The 19,590-nt window shown below is 60.1% G+C and overlaps 2 protein-coding genes across 5 annotated transcripts in view; one reads left to right on the top strand and one right to left on the bottom strand.

Moving 5' to 3' along the window:
* Positions 1 to 1,061: 1,061 nt before the first annotated feature.
* On the bottom strand, positions 1,062 to 11,909 carry SBK1 (SH3 domain binding kinase 1). The gene is made up of 4 exons (XM_042828218.1): positions 11,774 to 11,909; positions 2,855 to 3,052; positions 2,564 to 2,766; positions 1,062 to 1,850 (listed from the first exon to the last, which is right to left on the bottom strand). Exons 1-4 carry the CDS (start codon positions 11,907 to 11,909, stop codon positions 1,062 to 1,064), a joined length of 1,326 nt encoding a protein of 441 aa, XP_042684152.1.
* Positions 11,910 to 14,746: 2,837 nt separating this feature from the next.
* The window catches only part of XPO6 (exportin 6), a 49,017-nt gene continuing 44,173 nt past the window's right edge, over positions 14,747 to 19,590 (top strand). For all 4 annotated transcript variants that reach the window (XM_042827717.1, XM_042827716.1, XM_042827715.1 and 1 more), the window contains exon 1: positions 14,747 to 14,828. In XM_042827717.1, coding sequence (XP_042683651.1) covers positions 14,826 to 14,828 — 3 coding nt within the window. In that variant the 5' untranslated portion in view covers positions 14,747 to 14,825. The remainder of the gene's footprint in view (positions 14,829 to 19,590) is intronic.

Genomic DNA, 19,590 nt, shown 5'->3' with positions numbered 1-19,590 from the left:
TTTTTTTTTTTTTTTTTTCCTTTTTGACAGTGACAAACTGAGGTAACGTCTGTGACACTACAGCCTCTCCTACGGGAAGAAGATCCGGCGCCCGGCGGCCGGGGGAACCCGAAATAAAAACCCGAAACCGAGCGGCAGCGCGGCCATCGGCGCCGGGGCTCCTTATCTACATTATTGCACGAAAGATCGGGACGTGGAGGGACCTAAGGCAAAAAGGAGGACGAACCGCACCTAACATCTCTACATCTGTGCAGTGCTACTTCTACCACCAGACCTGGGCCCTGCGGGCGGGGGGACACGGGGACGCAGGGATATGGGGACACGGGGACACGGGGACATGGGGGCATGGGGATATGGGGACACGGGGGCATGGGGACGTGGGGATGGGGCAGCGGCGCCGGTGGTGGGGGCGCAGGGGCGGTGGGACCCCACCTGCCTGGCGACTGCTGTGTAAACTGCTGCTGCTTCGGGAGCGTGATGATAGCCCTTTGTGCGGTAGTTGGGGGCCGGAGGGGACAGCGGCGTGGGGGTCCTCAGGGTGACCCCGTGGCTCCCGGCTGGCTGTCCCCCCCTGTCAGAGAGCATCGCTGCGGCCATCGCTCCGGGCAGGGAGGATGGGGCGGCACGCAGTGACACTTGCTACATCGTGGCAGGGAGCGGCCGGGGGGGTCCCCTCCATCCCGGTCCCCTCGTCCCCTCCCGGTGCCCGGTGTGGGGCGGGGGCCACCCCGAAGGCCTCCTCCAAGCGTGGGCTCATCGGCCTTCCCAGGGTCCCCGCACAGCCCGCTCGCATTGTCAAGGAGGACCTCCCCCCACAGCACCGTGGGGGGGTCCCAGAGGGGCAGCGAGGCCACCGGGATGGGGACAGCAGCACCGGTGCCCCCCAGCTCCTGCCCGCTGGGCAGATGGCGGCACCGGCATCTTCAGTGCTACTGAGCGCAACCAGTTCTGTCCTCTTCTTGTTTCTGTGTACGGAGGCGCAGCCCCCGGCCCTGCAGCCACCCGCAGCCAAGGGACGGGACGGCGCCACCGGGAGCGGGGCCACGCACCGCCCCGCGCCCTCAGACACAGATCTCTATCGCTGTGGCCAGCACCATCTGCCCTTTGCCCTTGTCCTGCCGTCCGTCTGTCCTGCCGGCCGGGCCGGACGAGGCCGCGCTGGGCTCAGGGCCGTTGAGCCGCGTGCCGGGGCCGTCGGTCAGGATGGTCCTCTTGAGCGGGGCGGGCGTGCAGGAGGCGCCAGGCTCGTGGCGGTGCGGCCCGGCGGGCAGCTTGTCCCCGGCGTGTTTGCGGGAGCGGTAGGAGGGCCGGCGGCGCACCTCAGCCATCAGGTCGTACTTGATGAAGTAGAAGACCTCCTTGACGGGGCAGCGCTTCTCGGGGTCGAGGGCCAGCAGGCGTTGGAACATGCGCAGCGCGCTGTCCGTGAAGCGCCGCCACTGCGAGGGCAGCCCCGCCAGGCGGCCCTTCTGCCACCGCACGAACTCCTCAAAGAAGGTGTCGGAGGCGGCCGCCGCCTCCCAGGGGAAGTTCCCGGTGAGGACGCAGAAGATGAGCACCCCGAAGGCCCAGACGTCGATGCTGGTGTCCACGGCGAAGCCCTCGGCGCGGCCGGCCTGGCACACCTCGGGCGCCGTGTAGGGGATGGTGCCGCTGATGCGCTTCACCCGACAGCCCACCTTGCGGGTCATGCCGAAGTCGGCCAGTTTGACGCGGCGGCAGTCGCGGTCGAAGAGCAGCACGTTCTCTGGTTTGATGTCCCGGTGCACCAGGCTCTTGCTGTGCATGTAGTCCAGCGCCAGGCCCAGCTGCTGCACGCAACGCTTCACCATGTCCTCGGGGAGCCCCACCTGCGGCCGTGGGACACCGTCACTCCGTGCCGCCCCGCGACAGCCCACCCGTCTGCCCCCCGTCTCTCTTTGCACCTTTCCCGCTCACTGCCCTGCCTCCTCCTTCCTGAACCTTTTAGTGTGGGGGAGAAGAGACACGCTGCAGCAGGACTAAGCCACCAGGGCCAGCTGATGGCTGCCGTGCCTTCTCAAGGACATGTGATGTGTCCCAGGCCACCACTTACGGGACCCAGATCATTTACAAGATGTGCGACACATCTCAGACCACCTGTGGGTGGTTATGGGTTCCAGGCTACAAGTTCTATGTCTTGGACAGCACTATGGTTGTTTGATGGGTCTCAAGCCATCGCTTACGGGTCCCAGAACGCTCAGAGGACAGGTTGCATGTCATCTGGGGGATGGCCAAGCCATCAGTTATGGGTCTCAGAACACCCAAGGGATGAGTGCTGGGTCTCATGCCACCAATGGGAAAGGTTGTGGGCCCCAGGCCACCTACAGGATGAGCAGTGGGTCCCAAGCCTGCTTTTAGATGCTGCACTACCTAGGTGTTGGCATTCTGCCCATGGACAGATGTGCGATCTCCTCATGTGCGGCTGTGCAAACACCAGGGCCCCTTCTTATGCCACCAGCAATGTGCAAGCCTTGGCACAGTGACCTTATCCAGGGACACCAAACCCTCACGTCCCCAGCCCAGCACCCAGAAAAGCTCTCACCTGCGGGGGGATGATGTCAAAGAGGTCCCCTCCTGGGGCGTACTCCTGAGCGAAGACGTAGCAGTCCTCTGTCTCGAAGACCACGTCGAAGACTTTGATGATGAAGGGGCTGGAGGAGAGCGTGTTGGTGATGCTGAACTCCCGCAGGAAGTTCTTCAGCTTCGTTTTGTTCTTGTTGACGAACTTCAGGGCCATCTTGGTGCCTGCAGCGGGCAGAGGGCCGGCTGAGCCCGTGGCACGGCCGATGGCGATGCCCCCCCGGGAGCCGCGCCTGCCCCCCGCTCCCCTCACCTGTGCTTTTGTGGGACACCAGGTCCACCTTGCCGTAGGTGCCCTTGCCGAGCTCGCGGATGAGGTCGTAGTGTTTGTTGATGTCGGTGCCCGAGAGGGTGCGGATGGCCAAGGACTGCATGTCTTCGGTGATGAGCGGCACCCCGCAGCACGCCAGCTTGCGCGACGGCTCCTGCTCTATCGATCCGGCGCTCATGGCTGCGCTGCAAGGCAGAGGTGCGTCACGGCTTCCACCCCTGGGGCCTGGCCCTGCCCTGTCCCACAGCCCGTTCTGCCCGCACAGAGCGTCCCTGCAGAGCCCAGCACTCCTGGGACCTGCGATGCCACGGCGCCGCAGCTCATTGCTCCCACACATCTGCTGGTATCGACTTCTGCCTTCCCATCCGTCAGCACCGGCTTTTGGCCACCTAAGACTCCCCCCACGCAGAGCCCCAGAGCAGCCGGCACTCCCAGCTCTCGGTGCCACCCTTTCCTCTCCCTCAATCCTGGGCTCCGACCCGCTGCTCCGGGACCCCACTGAACACAGCTGAGCTCCCGCTCCACGCTGCTCTGCAGCCAAACCACCCTCCGAGCCCCAAAAGCACAAATCCAGAGCCCCATTCTGACCAACACCACGGGAACGCAGCCAAACCACCCCGCTGCCGGCTCGCCCCGCGCCCGCGAGCATCAGGCATCACAGGGGTGGCTGCAGGAAGGGGATGGAGCGTTTTGTTTCATAGCAGATTGACAAAAATCATGGGACAGCAGCTGGGCGGGCGCTGGTATATATTTAGATTTTTAATGTGGAAAAATAAACCACAACAAACAACTCAAAATATATCCCAGAGAACCCGGGCCAAGCCTCGTCCTCAGGTCCCAGGAGCGGGGCTGAGCCCCACACGTGGCCCCACGGGGCTGCATGGGGAGAACAGAGCCAACAAAGAGGAGCTGGATGGAGGGCATGGAGGGGCAATCCCAGAGGAGAGCAGAGCAGAGACCTTCACGCACACAAACGCCTCCTGCGCAGGCACTGCCCCAGCCCCGACGCGCAGTGACCGGCTCACCCATCCAAGCTGAGCCCCTTCCCCACCCTTGTTTCTTTCCACTCTGGCCCTGCTGCTTCTCATCCCAGTTCTTTATTTTTTTCTTTCTTTCTTCCTTGGGAAGCTGGGCAAAAAATAGAAAAGGAACTTCAACACCATGCTGTTCCAAAAATGTAACGGCTTGACTCATACGATCTCCAAAGTGGCTCATCTCCATAGAGCTTTGTTGGCCCCGTGGAAGAGGAGCAGCATTTCGGTGTCTGGTTCCTGGAGGTGGAGGTGGGTTAATGCAGGAGTGCAATGGATACAGGGCTAAAAACAGCTCGCAACATCCTGCAAGAAGAACTTTGTCTGCACTTGAATTTACAATCCTGCTTGTCAATGGCTGCTAATTAACCTGTGATGAAAGACAATCATTCAAGCCAGCAAAGTTCTTTAAGAAAAAAAAAAAAAAAGGGGGACAATCTGCCAATAGGATGGGAGATGGGAGAGTGCGTGCTGCACAGCAGCTCACCACGCCATGGGCTGCTGCCCTGCGCCCACTCTTGGGCCTGGATGCCTCAGGGTTCGTGCTGCAGAAACACCTGCAGCAGAAAGGGGCCTGGGAACAGGAGTGTCCCCAGGGATGGGTGACCCCAAGGACGGGGTGTCCTCAAGACCAAGGCTGACCCCAAGGACGGGGTGTCCCCAGGGATGTGGGTGCTGCTCGCATCGCTCCCAGTTTGGCCACAGTCCCCCCAGAAGGAGGTTGGGATGGGAACGTGGCGCCGCGCCATGGAACACCCAACAGTGACTTTGGCTGGGACAGCAACAACACCCAGGCAAAAGGAATAAAAAAGGACAGGCAGAAGTTTTCATTAAGAAGGAAATGCTTTGAAAAGACGTCGGTTTCTGTGCAAACAGGGGTGAGGATGAGCTTCCATCCAGCTCTACACAGAGATGAGGGTGGTGGGACCGAGTCCCGGCCGTGCTGTGGGTGCTGGCAGGGAAGCAGCACAGCACTGTGGTGAGCAGCACTGTTGTGACACGAAGCCACGGCGATGCCAAAGGCACAGCAAAGCCACCGCCGGTGCCACGGGTCCCCACCGCGCGCTGCGGGCGGCTCACGCCGTCATCTGCGTGTCCTGAACCATTTCTCCTACTATTCAGACTAAAATTGCTCTGTGTTTAAGCTCGAGAACCATTTATCTCATTGAGCAAGGAGGATAATCCACCCACCGCTTCCTCGCTCCGTGCCGTGTATTTATAGGCAGGCGCTCCTCTCCCGGCGCCGGCTGGCTCCGTGCTCCCCGGAGCTCTCCGGCCCCCACCATCCCCGGTGCCACCCGGTGCCGCTCAGCCCTGGGTGCATCGGCTCTGCCAACGACCGGGAGCTCGTTGAGGAGAACGGGGCCGGGAGAGGAGGCTGCAGGGGAGCGGTGGCCGCTTGGGAATTGAGATGGGAAGGAGAAAATAACCCCCCGGCTACTCTGGGATAGGAAAACCTTTAAGAGGAGGAGCGGAGCGCGGCGGTGGGGCTTTGGGAAAAGGAGGGAAGGAGCACGCCGAGCGGGGCCGGGGCTCTGCGGGACACGGAGCGAGGAATGAGAAACACGCGGCAGCGAGCAGGAGCCCCCACGCCCCGGCGGAGGAAACTGAGGCACAAAGCAAGGAAGCGACTTCCTGCGGCCGCACAATGTGCGGGGCCACGACCAGCCCCGGGCGTCCCGGTTCTGCCTCTGCGCCGAGCACGGAACGGGGCCCTCCAGCACCGAGCGTCAGCAGCAGCTCTCGCTGCCCGGCAAGGCGCGGTGACACGGGGAGCACCCGGCAGCTGGGGTAGGACGGGGTCCCTTCCTGCCACCCCGCATCCCACGAGGAACCTGCGGCCGGTGCGGCGCCTCCTGGAGCCCGGCCTGCGGGGAAGGATGCTGCAGAAGAGCTGGCGGCCAGCCCAGCGCTCCGCACCGTGACTTTGCCGGAGACGTCGCTCGGCAGGACGCGTCTGGGAGGGCTGGGGGACAATTCCCACCGCACATCTGGATCCTCACCCCGCAGCTCTGCGGGCGAGCTGAGAAAAACCGCAGCTCTGCGCTCACGCGGAAGCGAAGGGACAGAAGCAGATCTCACCTGTGCCCGGCGCAGCCCCGCTGCAACCGTCCCACCTGGCGACGTCCCCGCGTCCCGCGCCGCCCTGGCGATGCTCACACCGCGGCTGGCTGCAGCCGAGGCCGAGCCGCAGGCTCTCCGTGCCCCGCTCCATCGGCAGCTCTGCCGCCTCCCGGCTCCGCTCTCGTGTGACCCCATTATGGGAACATCGCAGCGCCTCGCGGCTCCTCGGTGCCGTGGGGAGCAGCGCAGCAGAGCTGCATTATTAGCTGCCTTCCCTGGGGCACCGGGGCATTGCTGGAGTCCAGGGACATCACAAGGGCACCTCTGCCTAACGAGGCCGATGGCGGCGTGGGGATGCTCGGGGTGCGTGTGCTGGGCTCGGTGGTGTAGCAGGGTGAGAGCCACGGGGCAAAGCTAGAAGGTGACCAGAGCAGGGGAAAAAAAACAGGGCCCAGCTGATGTCCTCACTCCGGTCCCTCATTTTCTCTGTGCTGTCGTGCAGGACTCGCAGACTCTGTGCCACACAGCCGTGCCCTTCACCTGGACCAGGTGCCGGCCAAGGGCAGCAGCTGGGGAGAGCCAAGTGACACGGGAACACTGGCACAAGCAGTGCTACAGCAGCAAATGTGTGCAGGGAGATGGCACCTTGGGAGCTGCCCCACGTCCCACAAGCCAGGAGGAAGAAGGAACAACCCACAGCTAGATGATGGGTGGGCCGTGGTGCCTCGTCCCCTTGTTCTCCATGGTAGGACTCCTGACCCTGCACAGCAGCGGCCTGCAGCATTTTGGAAAGCACTGGGAAGCGCTGGCTTGCCACTGGCCTTCAGCCTCACACCACACTGCCCAGATCTCCACGAAGCCACAGTGGCTTCCTGCTGTGTGACACTTCCCTGAGCAATGTCACCCCGTTCCCAGGGATCCGGAGTTTCCCATTCCGGCTCCATGCCCAGCAGCAGCCCTGAAACCAGGATCAGCTCCGGATGAGCTGATGGAGCAGGAGAGTGCGGGATCCCGGCTCACGGGAGAGGCCTCTGTCCCAGCACAGCCTTCCCAGCAGCAGCATCCCCTGCATAAGGAGCCATCTCCTGCCCTGTCCCGTCCCACCATGCGTTCCTCCAGCCCCGGTGACTCCACGCTGCTCCTCTGAGGCTCTCGGGCTGCGTTCCCTGCCCTTGTCTCCAGCAGGACCTGCACTCCCTCAACCTCCGGCTCCTCCCGCTTTCTCCCAGCCCCACCGGCACCAGGGCTTTGTGATTCCTTCACTGTTGGTTTCACCGCCCTCCCAAAACTCTTCTACCCAGCGTCCCCATTCCTTTACACCCCAGGAGGGCAGTAGGGCTGTCACCTTGCTGCAGAAGCAGCTCTGGGGCTCCTGGTGCCCCACATGAGCCCCACCGAGCGGGTGCACCGTGCAGAGCCCAGAGGAGGGACCTCACCTGGGCTGCAGGGCTGGGACGAGTGCAGGGCTGCCGGCTCACGGCGTCAAGGCTGTGATTCCCCCGGAGCTCCCAGCCCTGCACAGCGGCACAATGGGACGGGGCAAGACGGGGACAGCTGTGGGACGGACGGGGACACCAGGCTCTCGGTGCCCCCATCCGCGTCCTCTCCCCACATCCAACCGCCCTGCACCGCCGCATCGCTCCGTATTCCCAATAACCCCGTTCTCCCTCGTGTCCCCGGCGTGCCAACGGGAGGAACCCATCGCCCCCCGGCTCCGGCCTCGCTCCTCCGACCGAACTCCGTTACCCACACCGTTCCGGAGCCCGGCCCCGAGTTCGGCCCCGCAGCCGCAGGGCAGCGCCGGGAGGGGATGCGGTGCAGGTGGCGGCGGCACCGGGCGGGGTCCGCCCTGCGGGGCGCGGGCTGCGGGACCCCGAGAGCGATGGCAGCAAAGCGGGTGGCTGTGCGGGGCTGTGTCCCCAAATCCCCCCCTCCCTCCATCTCCTTGTTGCCAGGGGTCGCGCGTGGCCCCTCACCCCCCGCGCTCGGGTGATTTGATGGCGACGACGATGATTTTTATCAGGATTCTTCCGAAATGGCGCTTTCCCCACCGCCACCCGCTCCCCACCGCCTCGCCGTGCAGACAAAAGGGCCGCTCCGCCGCCCGCACAAAGGCGAGCACCGCTCCTCCCTTCTCTTCCCCCCCCCACCCCCCCAGCCTTACCGGGGGCAGCACGGAGTTGGGCTCGGTGGCGGATGGCGGCCGTCAGCCCCCAGCGCGGGGCCGCTCCGCCGGGTTCATCCCGCCGCTCCCGGGAGGAACGGAACCGGAGAGAGGAGCGACGGCGGCGGCGGCGGCAGTTCACCCCCCCGTAGCCCCCCGGTAGGGCAGAGCCGCTCCGCCCATAGCACCGCCTTCGCCATCCACGCGGGGAGCGGGGCACGCGGGGGGGGATCGAACCCCGGCCCCGGCCCCCCCCCCCCCCCCCCGCGTGTCCCGCTCCCCTCCGGCGACGTCCCGTCCCCGTCACCGGTCCCACCCTTGGGGATGAGGGCCGGGGGGACCCGAGGATGAAAGGCACCGCGACCTTCCTCACGCCGCGCCCATCGCTGGGGATGGAGCGGGTCCAACATCCCCCCCCCCTTCGCACCCATCCGCAGTGGGGCTGTCCCCTCTGTCCCCTCCCTGTGCCACCACCCCCCAGCTGCAGTGTTTGAAGCTGCGCCTCTGATCTCTCCAGCTGTCCCTATTTATAGCTGTTTCTAGGTCAGGTGCAAGGAGCGGCTCTGGGGGGAACCTGGATGGGGCCGGCGGCCGGGTCCTCGGGACGCATCGGCTGCCCTGGGAACAGCGGGGGACAAAGTGGGGCCGGCGGCAGAGGACAGGGAGCACTGAGGGAGATGCCATTTGCAGCCCATTCGCATTTGGGTGAGCGCATGGCACATCCTGCAGTGTTCTGCTGGAAGGGTGTCAGCTCCCTGAGGCTCTGTGGGGCCCTATGGGGCTCTATTGGGTTCTGTGGGGCTCCATCCTTCCCATCAGACGCCACTTTGAAGCTGCAGAGAGCTCCAGCACGTGGCAGGCATGTGGGTCACGCACGGACCGAATAAGAACAGCAATAACAATAACACTGTTTGCATCGAGCTCGTGGTCTTCAAAGCACTTAAAGAATATTAATAACTAATGACGATCAGCAAAATGAAAGGAGATGGCTGAAACGTGTTTGTCACATTTGTTCTGGACCATCCGAGTGAGCCTGGGATTCCTGCTGCTGCTCGGGGGAACATCCTGCCCCTCGCCAGCATGCGCTCAGCCAGTGGGGAAATGACCTGGAGAAGCAAATCATGGCTCTCCAGGAATGGCTTCCCATGTTGCCACGAGCAGCACAAGGACGTGCAGGGCCCCGTTGGGGTTGAAGTTGTGTGTGCACCACAAAGTGGAGACCAGCCTGGGTCATGTGTCCCCGGCTTGTGGGTAGAGGTGCTGTGAATGACTCCCCTGTTCCTGGAGAGGTTTGCTTCCGAGCATCTCTCGCTGGCAAACCAGAAGCAGAAAGTCCAGAACGTTTCTAACAGCCTCTCTGAATTCAGGGCTTGTTTGTCCCCTTGCCCAGCGCTGGGAGTTGGGAGCGGCTCAGCCCAAAGCGAAGGTGCTACCAACGCTTCCGCAAGCTGTCACGCCTCGGTGCCATGAGCCGAAACTGCCCGGAGCCGGCGCGGGGATGCTGGGAAGGAACGGGAGGGAGGGAAGGGAGGGAGGGAAGGCAGGCAGCGCGCAGGAGCGGAGCACGCCGGGAGCCGCAGCGGGAGCACAGGGAGCAGCTGGGGATGCGCTGTGCCCCGGGGAGCTGCCGGCGGTGCCTCCCTGCTGCCTGAGAGATCCGCCCCGTCCCTGCCCCATTGAGCCCCTAACCCTGCTCTGCCTTGCTGGGAGCTGCCAGACCTCTGCTTCTCATCCTATTGTGGCCCGGATCCTCATCACAACATAAAGGGGTCAGCGCCCTCTCAACCCCGGGTGGCACCTGGCCAGGGGGGCTTCCAGGGTGGAGCACGGCCAGGGGAGCTGGTGATCCCCCCCCCCAGGGCTGCTGCTCCCAAGGTCCAGGAGGGGATACAGTACACGCTGCCATGGGCCATGAGCTGCAGTTCTGCTTTGTGGTGGGGGCACACTGAGCTGCTACCAGCGGCCATGGGGGTGCTTGCACCCCCTCCTGCAGCCCCTCCTGCAGCCCCCAGGCCCTATCTCTGCTCCTGGGGGATATAGGAGCAGCAGTGGGATGGACCCCAAACAGCTGAGCAGGGGCACAGCCTTCTGCTCGCTGCCCCCCCCCCCGCCCTCTTGGGGAGAGGAGGGGGGCATGAGGTCATCAGGGATGCTTGCAGGCAGCTATGAGGCAGCGCTGACTGAAGCGTAATGATGACGAGAGACAGATCGATTTGAAAAGGAACAGGGTGCTCTTCTTTTGAGCGGGCTTCTTCTGAAGCAAAGCAGAAGGGCTGTCATCCCAGGGCAGGTGGGATCTGGGGTGTAGCGGAGTCACGGCATCGCACTGCTCTCCCTGGTCTGAGATTGAGGCTGCAGACAGCAGCTGAGCCGCTGCCCCTGGAGCACGGCACGGCACGGCACGGAGCCTCCGCTCGCAGCCCGTTCCGCTGGCACCATCTAGCGAGGGAGAGGGGACCGGCACCCGTCGCGAGTCGGAGCGGGAGCCCACCCGGCCTCAGCAGCCCAGCACGCCGCTCTGCCCCGTCATTAAGCCCTGGCTGGGATGTCGGGATGTCACCTCCCTGTGCCGGTTACCCGCGGCCGCTCAGCCCTAGCGCAGATCAAGCTGCGGGACGGGAGCTGGGAGGTTCCGAGGGCTGCTCTGCGCCCCTCTCCATCCGGCAGCCCCATCCCCCATCACCGCTCCCAGCCCTGGTGACCTGTGTCGCTGCACCATCCCAGCACGTGGGCTCCATGACATCAGATCAAGAACAGGATTGAAACACTAAAATAAATCCTACACATTCCAGCGTACTGGTAGGAGGGACAGGAGGACAGGCTCCTCACAGCGTGCCCAGGATGCCGTGAGCCCACCGAGGACAAGGCACAGCCCTGCTGGTAGCCATGCTCCTGGCACGTGGGACGGTGGCACAGGACAGCAGCCGGCAGTGGCCCGGTGCCGGGGAGGAGCAGCTGGGCACGGCGTGTGCTGGTATTCACACCTCGCATCCTCACCGGCTGTCCGGCTAATTCAGGCACCGTGTGCTGCCTTGGCTGCCGCTCAGCAACGCGGATGGGAGATGAGGTTGTGGAGCCAGAAAGCAGCAGGGAGGGAAAGAGCAGAGTGCCAGCACTCGTGGCTCTGCCTGGGGACTGTCCTGCAGCTCTGAGAGCAGGGCCACAATCAGGTGAGCCGGTGCAGGAGGAACAGCACCAGGTGCTGTGGTTGTCCCAAGGCTGGGGACGGCCAAGTGGGAGCTGACACACTGAGTGCTTTCCTGGTGCACAGGGATGGGTCCAGGGGGGGCATGGCAGTGCCCAAACCCCGCTGTCCTCAGAGCTCCCTAGGCTGCCAAGCACACCTGCGTCCTGCTCCTCCTGAGCTGCTGCAACCTGTTGGGATGTGGCGGGAGGTGCTTCCCAACCCACAGCCCTGCTCCCACTCAGCACGGCACGGCACGTGGCACGGCATGGCACATCATGGCATAGCAAATGGCACGGCACATGGCACAGCACACGGCACAGCGCAGTGCCAAGGCACAGTCCCCTCCGTCCAGGAGACGCTGCATCTGCTCCAATGCAAACTTTGGGCTCAGCGCGAGGGTCTCCATCAGCCACCGTTCCCAACCCAGCCCCATGCCGCGTCCCCGCAGCACTGACCTGTGGAGGTGCAGGGGCTGCAGCTCCTCTTTCTGGAAGCAGACGAAGCAGAAGGAATCCATTGCTCAGCTCCGGTGGCCGTTGCACCTGGGCGAGGGGGACAGCGGGCCTGGCAGCACCGGAGCTGCGTTGGCATCTTCCTCGCCCTCAGCAGTGCCGCTGGTGGGGCTCACCCAGCCAGTGCCATGGTGCTGGGGAGCCTCACACCATCAGGCTGAGCTCTGGGGCTGTTTGCTCACCACAAGAGGAGGCAGCTCTGGGCCAGGCTATGACCTGCATCCCTCTCACACCGGTGCCCAATGCTGTCCCGGCACCCATCTTGCAGTTGGCACCGGTGTTCAGCTGGCACACGCAGGGATCTGGGATGGCATTGCTGTGGGTGAGGGCTCCGCTGGGGCAGGATGAGGCCCCGTCTCAGCCCCACCACGCTTCCAAAGCCAAAGGATGCAGCTGCCCCTTTCTGGCACCCACGTGGCAGCCAGGTGCCAGGCACGGCCCCGGTGCCCCCAGCTCCGTCACCACGGCAGTGGCAGCGCAGGGGCTCGCGGTGAGCAGGTGCTCAGTGTGCCCACGGAGGAAAGTTGTGGCACGAGGAGCCGTGGCTGCACAGGACCGGTCTCACAGCAGAGCCGCCGCTCGCTCTGGCAGATCAGCAGCGTGTGGGTATTAATAGCTCCAGAGCCATGCGGTGAGGCTGGGAATTAACTCCTCAGCTGCCGTTGCTGGTGCCATGGGGCCCACCGGCACTGCGGCGGAGTCCTGGCAAACTCAGCACAGCGGTGCTGGGAGCCAGCCCCTCACCCCAGCTGCTGTCCTGCCCCTGGGGCAGCTCCCTGTGAATGGCAGTGGGAGGACACAGAGAGTTTCTCCATCAGATTTGTCATCACTCCCCGGGAATTATTCAGCGCTTTGGTCTGGTTGCAGCACATTTATCCCAGCCACTCCCACACTAATGGCAAACATCGATGGATTTTTAACTTCTTGTGGCCGGAAAGCTCCCAGCCACGCTGCGCTGAGGGGAGCGTGGCTCTGAGCCCCGTCCTCGGTGCAAAGCTCTCAAGGACCGAACCCAGAGGGCAGCTGTCCCTAACTCACATCCATCACCTCCATCCGTGCCCCCAGGGCTGCAGGCACGGTGCCCACATATCAGCATCCCACAGGTGTCATCAGGAGCCCCTCTGTATCCCCAGGGCCCTGGCACCCACCCAGGCACTCACTCACTCACAGCAGCACGGGGAAAATGTTAAAATTTAATGCCTCGGCTAATGGGCCGAATGGAGAGGAGCAGGAACATGGAGAGAAGAGCTGCTCTCCCAGGGAAGGGAAGAGGCAATGGTGCCCAGCCATGGGAGCCCCTAATGGCTGCTGGAGGGTATTTGCACTCAGAACCTTTACCTGCTGTGTTTTTTAATAGCTTGCTCAATGAACAAATTGCTTATTGCCAAGCACACACAGGGCGTGGTTGGGCCACACAAAACTTTCCCTCACATTTCAATATTGCTTTATTGTACTTACAAAAGATGGCTTAACCCTTTCCATGAAGTCAGACCAGGTGGAAGCACTCATTTGTACATGGCGCTCAGAATGAGTTAAGGCTCAATTTGTGGCAGAAGCAATTGAATGAGATGAAAACAGGTACCTGGCTGGGTCTGAAGCGAGAACAAAGATAACCAAGGGATAAACCATGCAGCAAGGAACAATTTTCACTAATTCTTTCCCCTTGGCCTCCCAGTGTAGATATTGTTTTTTTTTCTCTATTTTTTTCCTCACCAAAGAATGTTCTGTGGCTTTTCCCAACTTGGATCGACGACAGCAAAATCTCATTAGCAAGAGATTAAGAAACAGAAGGAGCCCCACATTGACACACAGAGGCCACAGTGTTTTCTCCAGCCATGCAGCATAGGACCTTTCATCCCAGCACAGCCAGGGCACGAAGATGCTCTCATGGCCTTGGGGAGGTGCTTCCAAAACAGGGACGAAGGCCATGGAGCTCAGGGCGGACTGCCAGCCCCAAATCCTGTACCTGCTGCAGCCCCACGGACTGTGTAGGGAAACGGGATTACAAAAGCTGGGGATGCAGCACCGGAAAGCGCAGGATGTGCAGGTCAGCGTGCTGCCAGAACGGGGAAGAAAATGGGCAGTGGGAAAAGCACGCGCTGCTCAGCCCCGCTCTCCTTGCCAATCCCTGCAGTCAGTTACGCTGCCTGGCAGCTCAATTCTCTCCCTCTCCTGTTTTGTTTGATCCTCTAATGCAACTGCAAGCACCTTCAATACCTTTGTACGTACGCAGTCCCCTAAAGCCTATTAAGCTGCTGGTTTCAGCAATCTCTTGCAACGGGAAATGCCACAGGAGACGTTGGGAACCATAAGAGATGCGGTAGGAAGAAACGAAGGTAGGCCTCGGGCTGGCCAGCCGGGTCACCGTGTGGGGAGCGGGGCTCAGAGCCGGACCCCACCGCGTTGCCAAGCAACGCCCGCCCCGTTCACGCGCCGCTCGCCGGCACACCCAGCCCTCAGAAGGGGGCGTGGCCAACTCAGCCCCGCCCCTCCCCTTCCCGCTTCCTGCAGGGCGGAAAGAGCCGGGCGCGCACGCGCAGCAGCGCAGGGGCGGGGCGAGGCGCACCTCCTTGCGCGCACCTTCCCCCCCGCCCTGCGAGACACCGCGCCCTCCTTCAAGATGGCGGACAGAGGCTTGCTGAGGCTGAGTGCGCACGCGCCGGGCCCCGCGGCCTCGGCTGCGATTGGTCGGTGGGGCAGGGCGGCCGCTTCCGGCGGGCGGGGCGGGGAGGGCAGAGCCGCAGGATGCGCCCGGAGGAGCTGTGGCCGCTCCGCCCGTAGCAGCGCCGCTCCCGGCTCCTCCAGCGGCCCGCGCCGGTCTGCCATCCGGCGGCCCTTCCCAGCGCCCCGGGGCTCCCCGTGCTCGGCTGCCGGGGGCGGGCCTCGGGGCCTGGGGGGAGGCGGCTGCTGTGCGGACGGGGGGTGAGCGGCCATGAGGTGAGCGGAGCGCGGCGTCCAGCCCAGAGCCGCCCCGTGGGACGGACGGCCCGCAGCCATGGTGAGTGCGGGACGGACTGTGGGCAGGGCCGCACGGAGCCCCGAGCTCAGGGCGACTTGGGCCGGCCGTTCCCCGCAGGCCTGGGGCGGCGGGCCGCATCTCCGCCTTACGGAGCGCCGTGTCGGCCCGGGTGTGTGCGGCTGTGATTTGCACAATCCTTTCTTTATTTTTCCTCTCGATAAGTGGAAGAAGAAGCGTGTTAAGAGCCCTGCTCGAGCGCAGCCAGCCTGCAGTCTGTCTCCGGAGGTCTGCAGTTCCATTCCGGGCACTCACAGGGTCGTGTTAAGTAATGATGATATTATTTTTCACTGCTTCCATCTGAAGGAAGGCCCGGCGTTGCCAGGTGTGCTCTGCTGGCAGATGGCAGCTGTGTGCACAGACGGTGCAGTGATCAGGGGGCTGCAGCACCTCCGCTACAAGGACAGCCTGAGAGAGCTGGGCAGGGGGTTGGAGATTCGTGATCCTTGAGATCCCTTCCAACCCAGGCCATTCTGTGATCAGGGAATGGGGAGCTGCCTGTCTGGCCCACTGTGGCCTTGCCAAATGAATGCTGTTGGTGCCGGTCTGGTTTTCAGCCCCCATCTGTTCTAAGCTCCCTCAGATGCTGCAGGCCCAGGCTTTGCAGCCTTTTCCTTCTGGGAGTTGGGATCTTGCTCTGCAGCTGTGGATTTCTCATCCAGCATAGCAGGGAATGGCTCCTGCCTGACAACACGGCTCCTTCTGATGGTGGCTTTGGCCAAAGCTGGAGCCAAGGGTAGTGTTCTCAAGGCTGTTCTTCTCAGTGAATACCACCCTTCAGGAAGGTGAATAAATGCTGTGGGGTTTTGGTGATTTGTTGGACCTGTGGTGTTTAGCAAGCTGCTGCTGTGCATGTGAAAAGAGGTTAGCAAGTTCTGTGCTTCAGGGGAACAGCAGTAACCTCACAGACTCAAAGAGGCTTGATTTTTCCATTGCCTTCATACAAACATATTCTTTCAGTCTGCTGAGTTACACGTTGTTTTCTTTTACCTTGAGCATTCAGTTTTTGGTTCAACTACAAGCCAAGTAGTGGGTATGGCAGGTGAGAAGCAGTCATCAAGCCACACTGCAGAATTTACTGTTGTAACGCTTCATGTGAGTCCTATGGAAGATTTTCCTTCTGTTCCACGCTCCTTGGAGCCTGCAGATGGGCCTCTTCTGCTGCTAGTGCCCCCTCCTTCCTGGAGACAGTTGGACAAGTGTGAAGATGAGATTCTGTAAGGCACACTGGGAATGAATGCAGCATAATTAAACTGCGCTGTAAAAATCCAGAGTTGGGAAAGCAGATTCTATATCATGAACTGGGTTAAAGCTGCAGGCTGTAAGCAGGAGAAGCAGTGATGAGTTGGAGCTTGATTAACTGAGGAGGAGTGATGAGAGCAGCAGTCAGTGAGAGAAGCATCAAAGGCAGGAGGGGAAGCTGCAGTGACACGCACTGCGCTCGAAAACTGCGTGTGTGTTGGCAGCATGTGCCACTTCAGGGTGCTGCGTTCCACGAATCTTACACTACTGATAAGGAAATTCTAGAGCAGACCAAAAAGCATCAGTGTGTTTCCTACTCGAGCATTAGGTTCCTCCTGGCTGATTTAAAAAAAAAAAAAAAGAAAAAAAGCTTAAAAATTTTGTCTGTAGAACAAATGCACTGTTTTGCATCCAAAGAAGCTCTGCCTTTGTTTCACTGCTGATGCTTCACCTCTTGTTCTGCTTCTGCTACCAATGATGGATCGTCTCTGAGGCTGTCAGGGGTCAGTTGTGATCGTTAGGGCATAGCAGTCACCAGATAGTGCGTAATGAACCCTCATGGGAGGCTGCAAGTCGGGCAGTTACCTCCTAGAGAATGTTGTCTTTGTTTATCTGAGACCTGTATCATGCCATCCACCAGAAGAATAGCTCAGGCTCTCCTTCCCTGCCATATCGTTTTGCTTGATATCTGGCTTTAAAGATGCCGTGTGAAATCAGCTGTTCTGTCAGAGAACTGCAGAGACTCCTCAAGCCCTGTGTTAGCTGTGCAGCAGGCACTTGCCTTTCCTGTTGTCAATAGGCCTCAGAAACATGCAGCAAAGTGGGAAGCACACAACAGGAGTAGCAGTGGTGGCTCCAAAAAAGCCGTGTCCCTGTTGTGTGTGAAGCATAGCCTGCAGAAATGGAAGGAGGCAGTGGATGTGTGTAGCTTGAATCTTTCTAGGTTTTTCACGGCAGCATTCTAACTTTTATTTCACATCCGTGTTGTCATTTTCTTAGCACAAAGTACTGTCATTTGCTTATGCTTAAAGCCTCCTTTGAAGAACTGAGGGAGGTTTAAGCCTTCCATCTGCTAAGGAATCAAGTATGCCCGGATCACGGTGTACCTAGCCAGGTTGCTGGTGAGCAATAAGTTATTCTGTCACCCTTGGTTACCGAGGAGCATCCTGCTGTGAGTGATGGAAGCAACCCACGTCTATTGTGGATGTTGGCGCTGCTCAGCTGGTGGCCCTGTGGTTAGAGCAGGTCTGTGGGCCCAGTGAGGCAATGCCATGTTAGTGGGACCGTTCCTGATCTCCCATGTGGCACGGGAACAGCCTCTTGCTTTTGCAGCCATCCTGCTGCTGGAGGTGCTTAAACTGTGCTGCTTGGGCTGCTGCTTCTGCCTGGAGAGCTGCAGGATGCCCTGCAGTGAGAGGTGGAGGAGAGTGGGGTAAGGCTGCGTGCTGCTGTGCCATGAGGGCAGGAAGCACTGAGGTCACCTCTGCTCCTTGGGGATGGCAGAGGTGAAGCTGGGAGCTGGAATAGTGACAGTGGGACTCGATGGTCCTTATGGGCCCTTCCCAAGTTGGGATATTCTATGACAGCACCAGGCCGTGAGGTGTCAGCCTGCATTCTGGCAGCTTTTTGGAGTTCAGAAAGAAAAGTAAATCGTTTTAGAGCTGTTCTGACTCGCTACTGAAAGAGAAACGAGAGAATAGGAACTTGCAAGTTCCAGCCCCAGCTCTGACATCTGGCTTCCTTTTTCAGCCTTCAAGTCGCTCAGCCTTTTCCTGCCTCTCTGTAGCATTATCCCCGTTTCACTAAACCATAAAGTGGGAGCTATGCCTTAACGCCTGCGAGCTGTTCACCTGTTTCTTAGTGCTGCAGAAGGCAGTATGTGGTGATGCTGAGCCAGGTGGCACAAGCTATGCCATGGCATTCAGCACAGTGCTCTGCATTTCCCACCTACCTGTAAGCACGTCACACGTCTTGTTTCAGAGGCTGGGTAGCTAAATGCTGCTTCTGCTGTCTCCAGTCAGGCTAAAAGGTATGAAGGCGAAAGTATGGAGCCTTAAGATCCCTTGTACTATCTGGAGAAGCCTCCTCTTGCTGACTGATGTTTGTGGCTGAGAGATGAGTGGTGGCTGCTGGGATTGTTTTAGGGAAAAGCATTAAAATCTGGTGTGTGCAGTGAAGTTCATGCAGCTGGGTTCGGTGCTGCAAAGAGGTGGCTCAGTGTGCAGATACCTAACAGCTGCTGGGAGCTTGTGTTCTGCTCAGTTACTTCAATGTGTGTTCTTAGGTGTTGTCTCTTAGATCAGGAGGATACTCTGCTGTTGTTATATGCAATATAGAGGGGAGAGAAAAAAAAATAAGCACTTGCTTTTACATCTGTAACTGGCACCTGGCTGGTAGTGTTATATGTCCTGAAAAATCCAAGTCATTGTCCTCTATCAGTCAGCAGGTATTTCCTACCAGTAGCTGTGTCTTTATTTGGGTCACTGCTGCCTTGGCCTTCTCTGCATCCCAGGTATTAACGTGGCACCTTCCTTCTGATGTTGAGAGGAACGAGGTCTTGGCTAACTTTGCTGTCTCAAAATGAAATGCTTTGAATGCCACATACGGAGGTGAAGGATGCAGCAGATCTGTTGGAAAGCTCTCTGTGTTCCAACGCGAGTGTAAATATTAACAGTTTGGTAGAGAGAAAGCACTGAGCTTCTTTCCAGGCGGGTTATCTCCGTTGAGCAGTGACCTCTGTTCCAGGCAGCCCTCAGGCTCTGTCTGCAGCCACAAGGACAGAAGGAAGAGTTCTGTGCTCCAGGAGGAGGCTGGGAATGGTTGGGGTGACCTCTCTGATTTCAGCACGAGAGCACCTCAAGGATGGCACAGATGTTCTGCGGGGAAGCAAGGGCTTTCCAGCACATCTTCCTGCCTTCTTTCTCCCTGTTTCAGATTCCTGTTTACCTTTCAACATTTCAGATGGTGTTCCTTCAGCAACATCACAGATTCCTTATTTTTTTCCCCCAGTGTTTCCTAATTCCTCTCCCTTAGGGATCACGCTGGGAACATTTCTTTTACAATTTTCCAACACTCTGCATTTGTGCTCCAAATCTTCTGTTTGTTTCAGCATCTCTACATTTGTTGCTGGGTCTGCAACTCTCTGTGTATTTTTAGCAGTTTGATGTGATGTTTTCTTACAGCTTTAATTGCAGTGTGGAGATGGGTTGTCACATTTCCTTTGTCCCCTTCTTTGTGACAGCAGCGTGCTCGTCTCATGTGCATTCTGCCTTGTCGGGGTGCCAAGCCAGCACTGAAGGCAAGAGGATGGGATCTTACCTTCTAGAGAAATCCCCCATTTGGAAAAAATCCTAACTTTGCAAATTGTGCCGTGCTTGATTGATGCAGTGTTGCTGCAGTGGGTGAGGTGATTTCTTGGACGTTACAACGCTGCCAGTTCTTTTCTGCTAGACTGAGGGCAACATCCAGCTTCTTCCACTGAGATTTGTCTGAGTGTAGAGCC

Source organism: Centrocercus urophasianus, unplaced genomic scaffold (genome assembly GCF_019232065.1).
Source record: "Centrocercus urophasianus isolate 14NV4802_14NV808 unplaced genomic scaffold, USGS_Curo_1.0 seq_29, whole genome shotgun sequence".
Taxonomy (NCBI): Eukaryota; Metazoa; Chordata; class Aves; order Galliformes; family Phasianidae; genus Centrocercus; species Centrocercus urophasianus.
The sequence above is the reverse complement of the archived record's forward strand: the minus strand, read 5'-3'. Positions and strand labels throughout refer to the sequence as shown.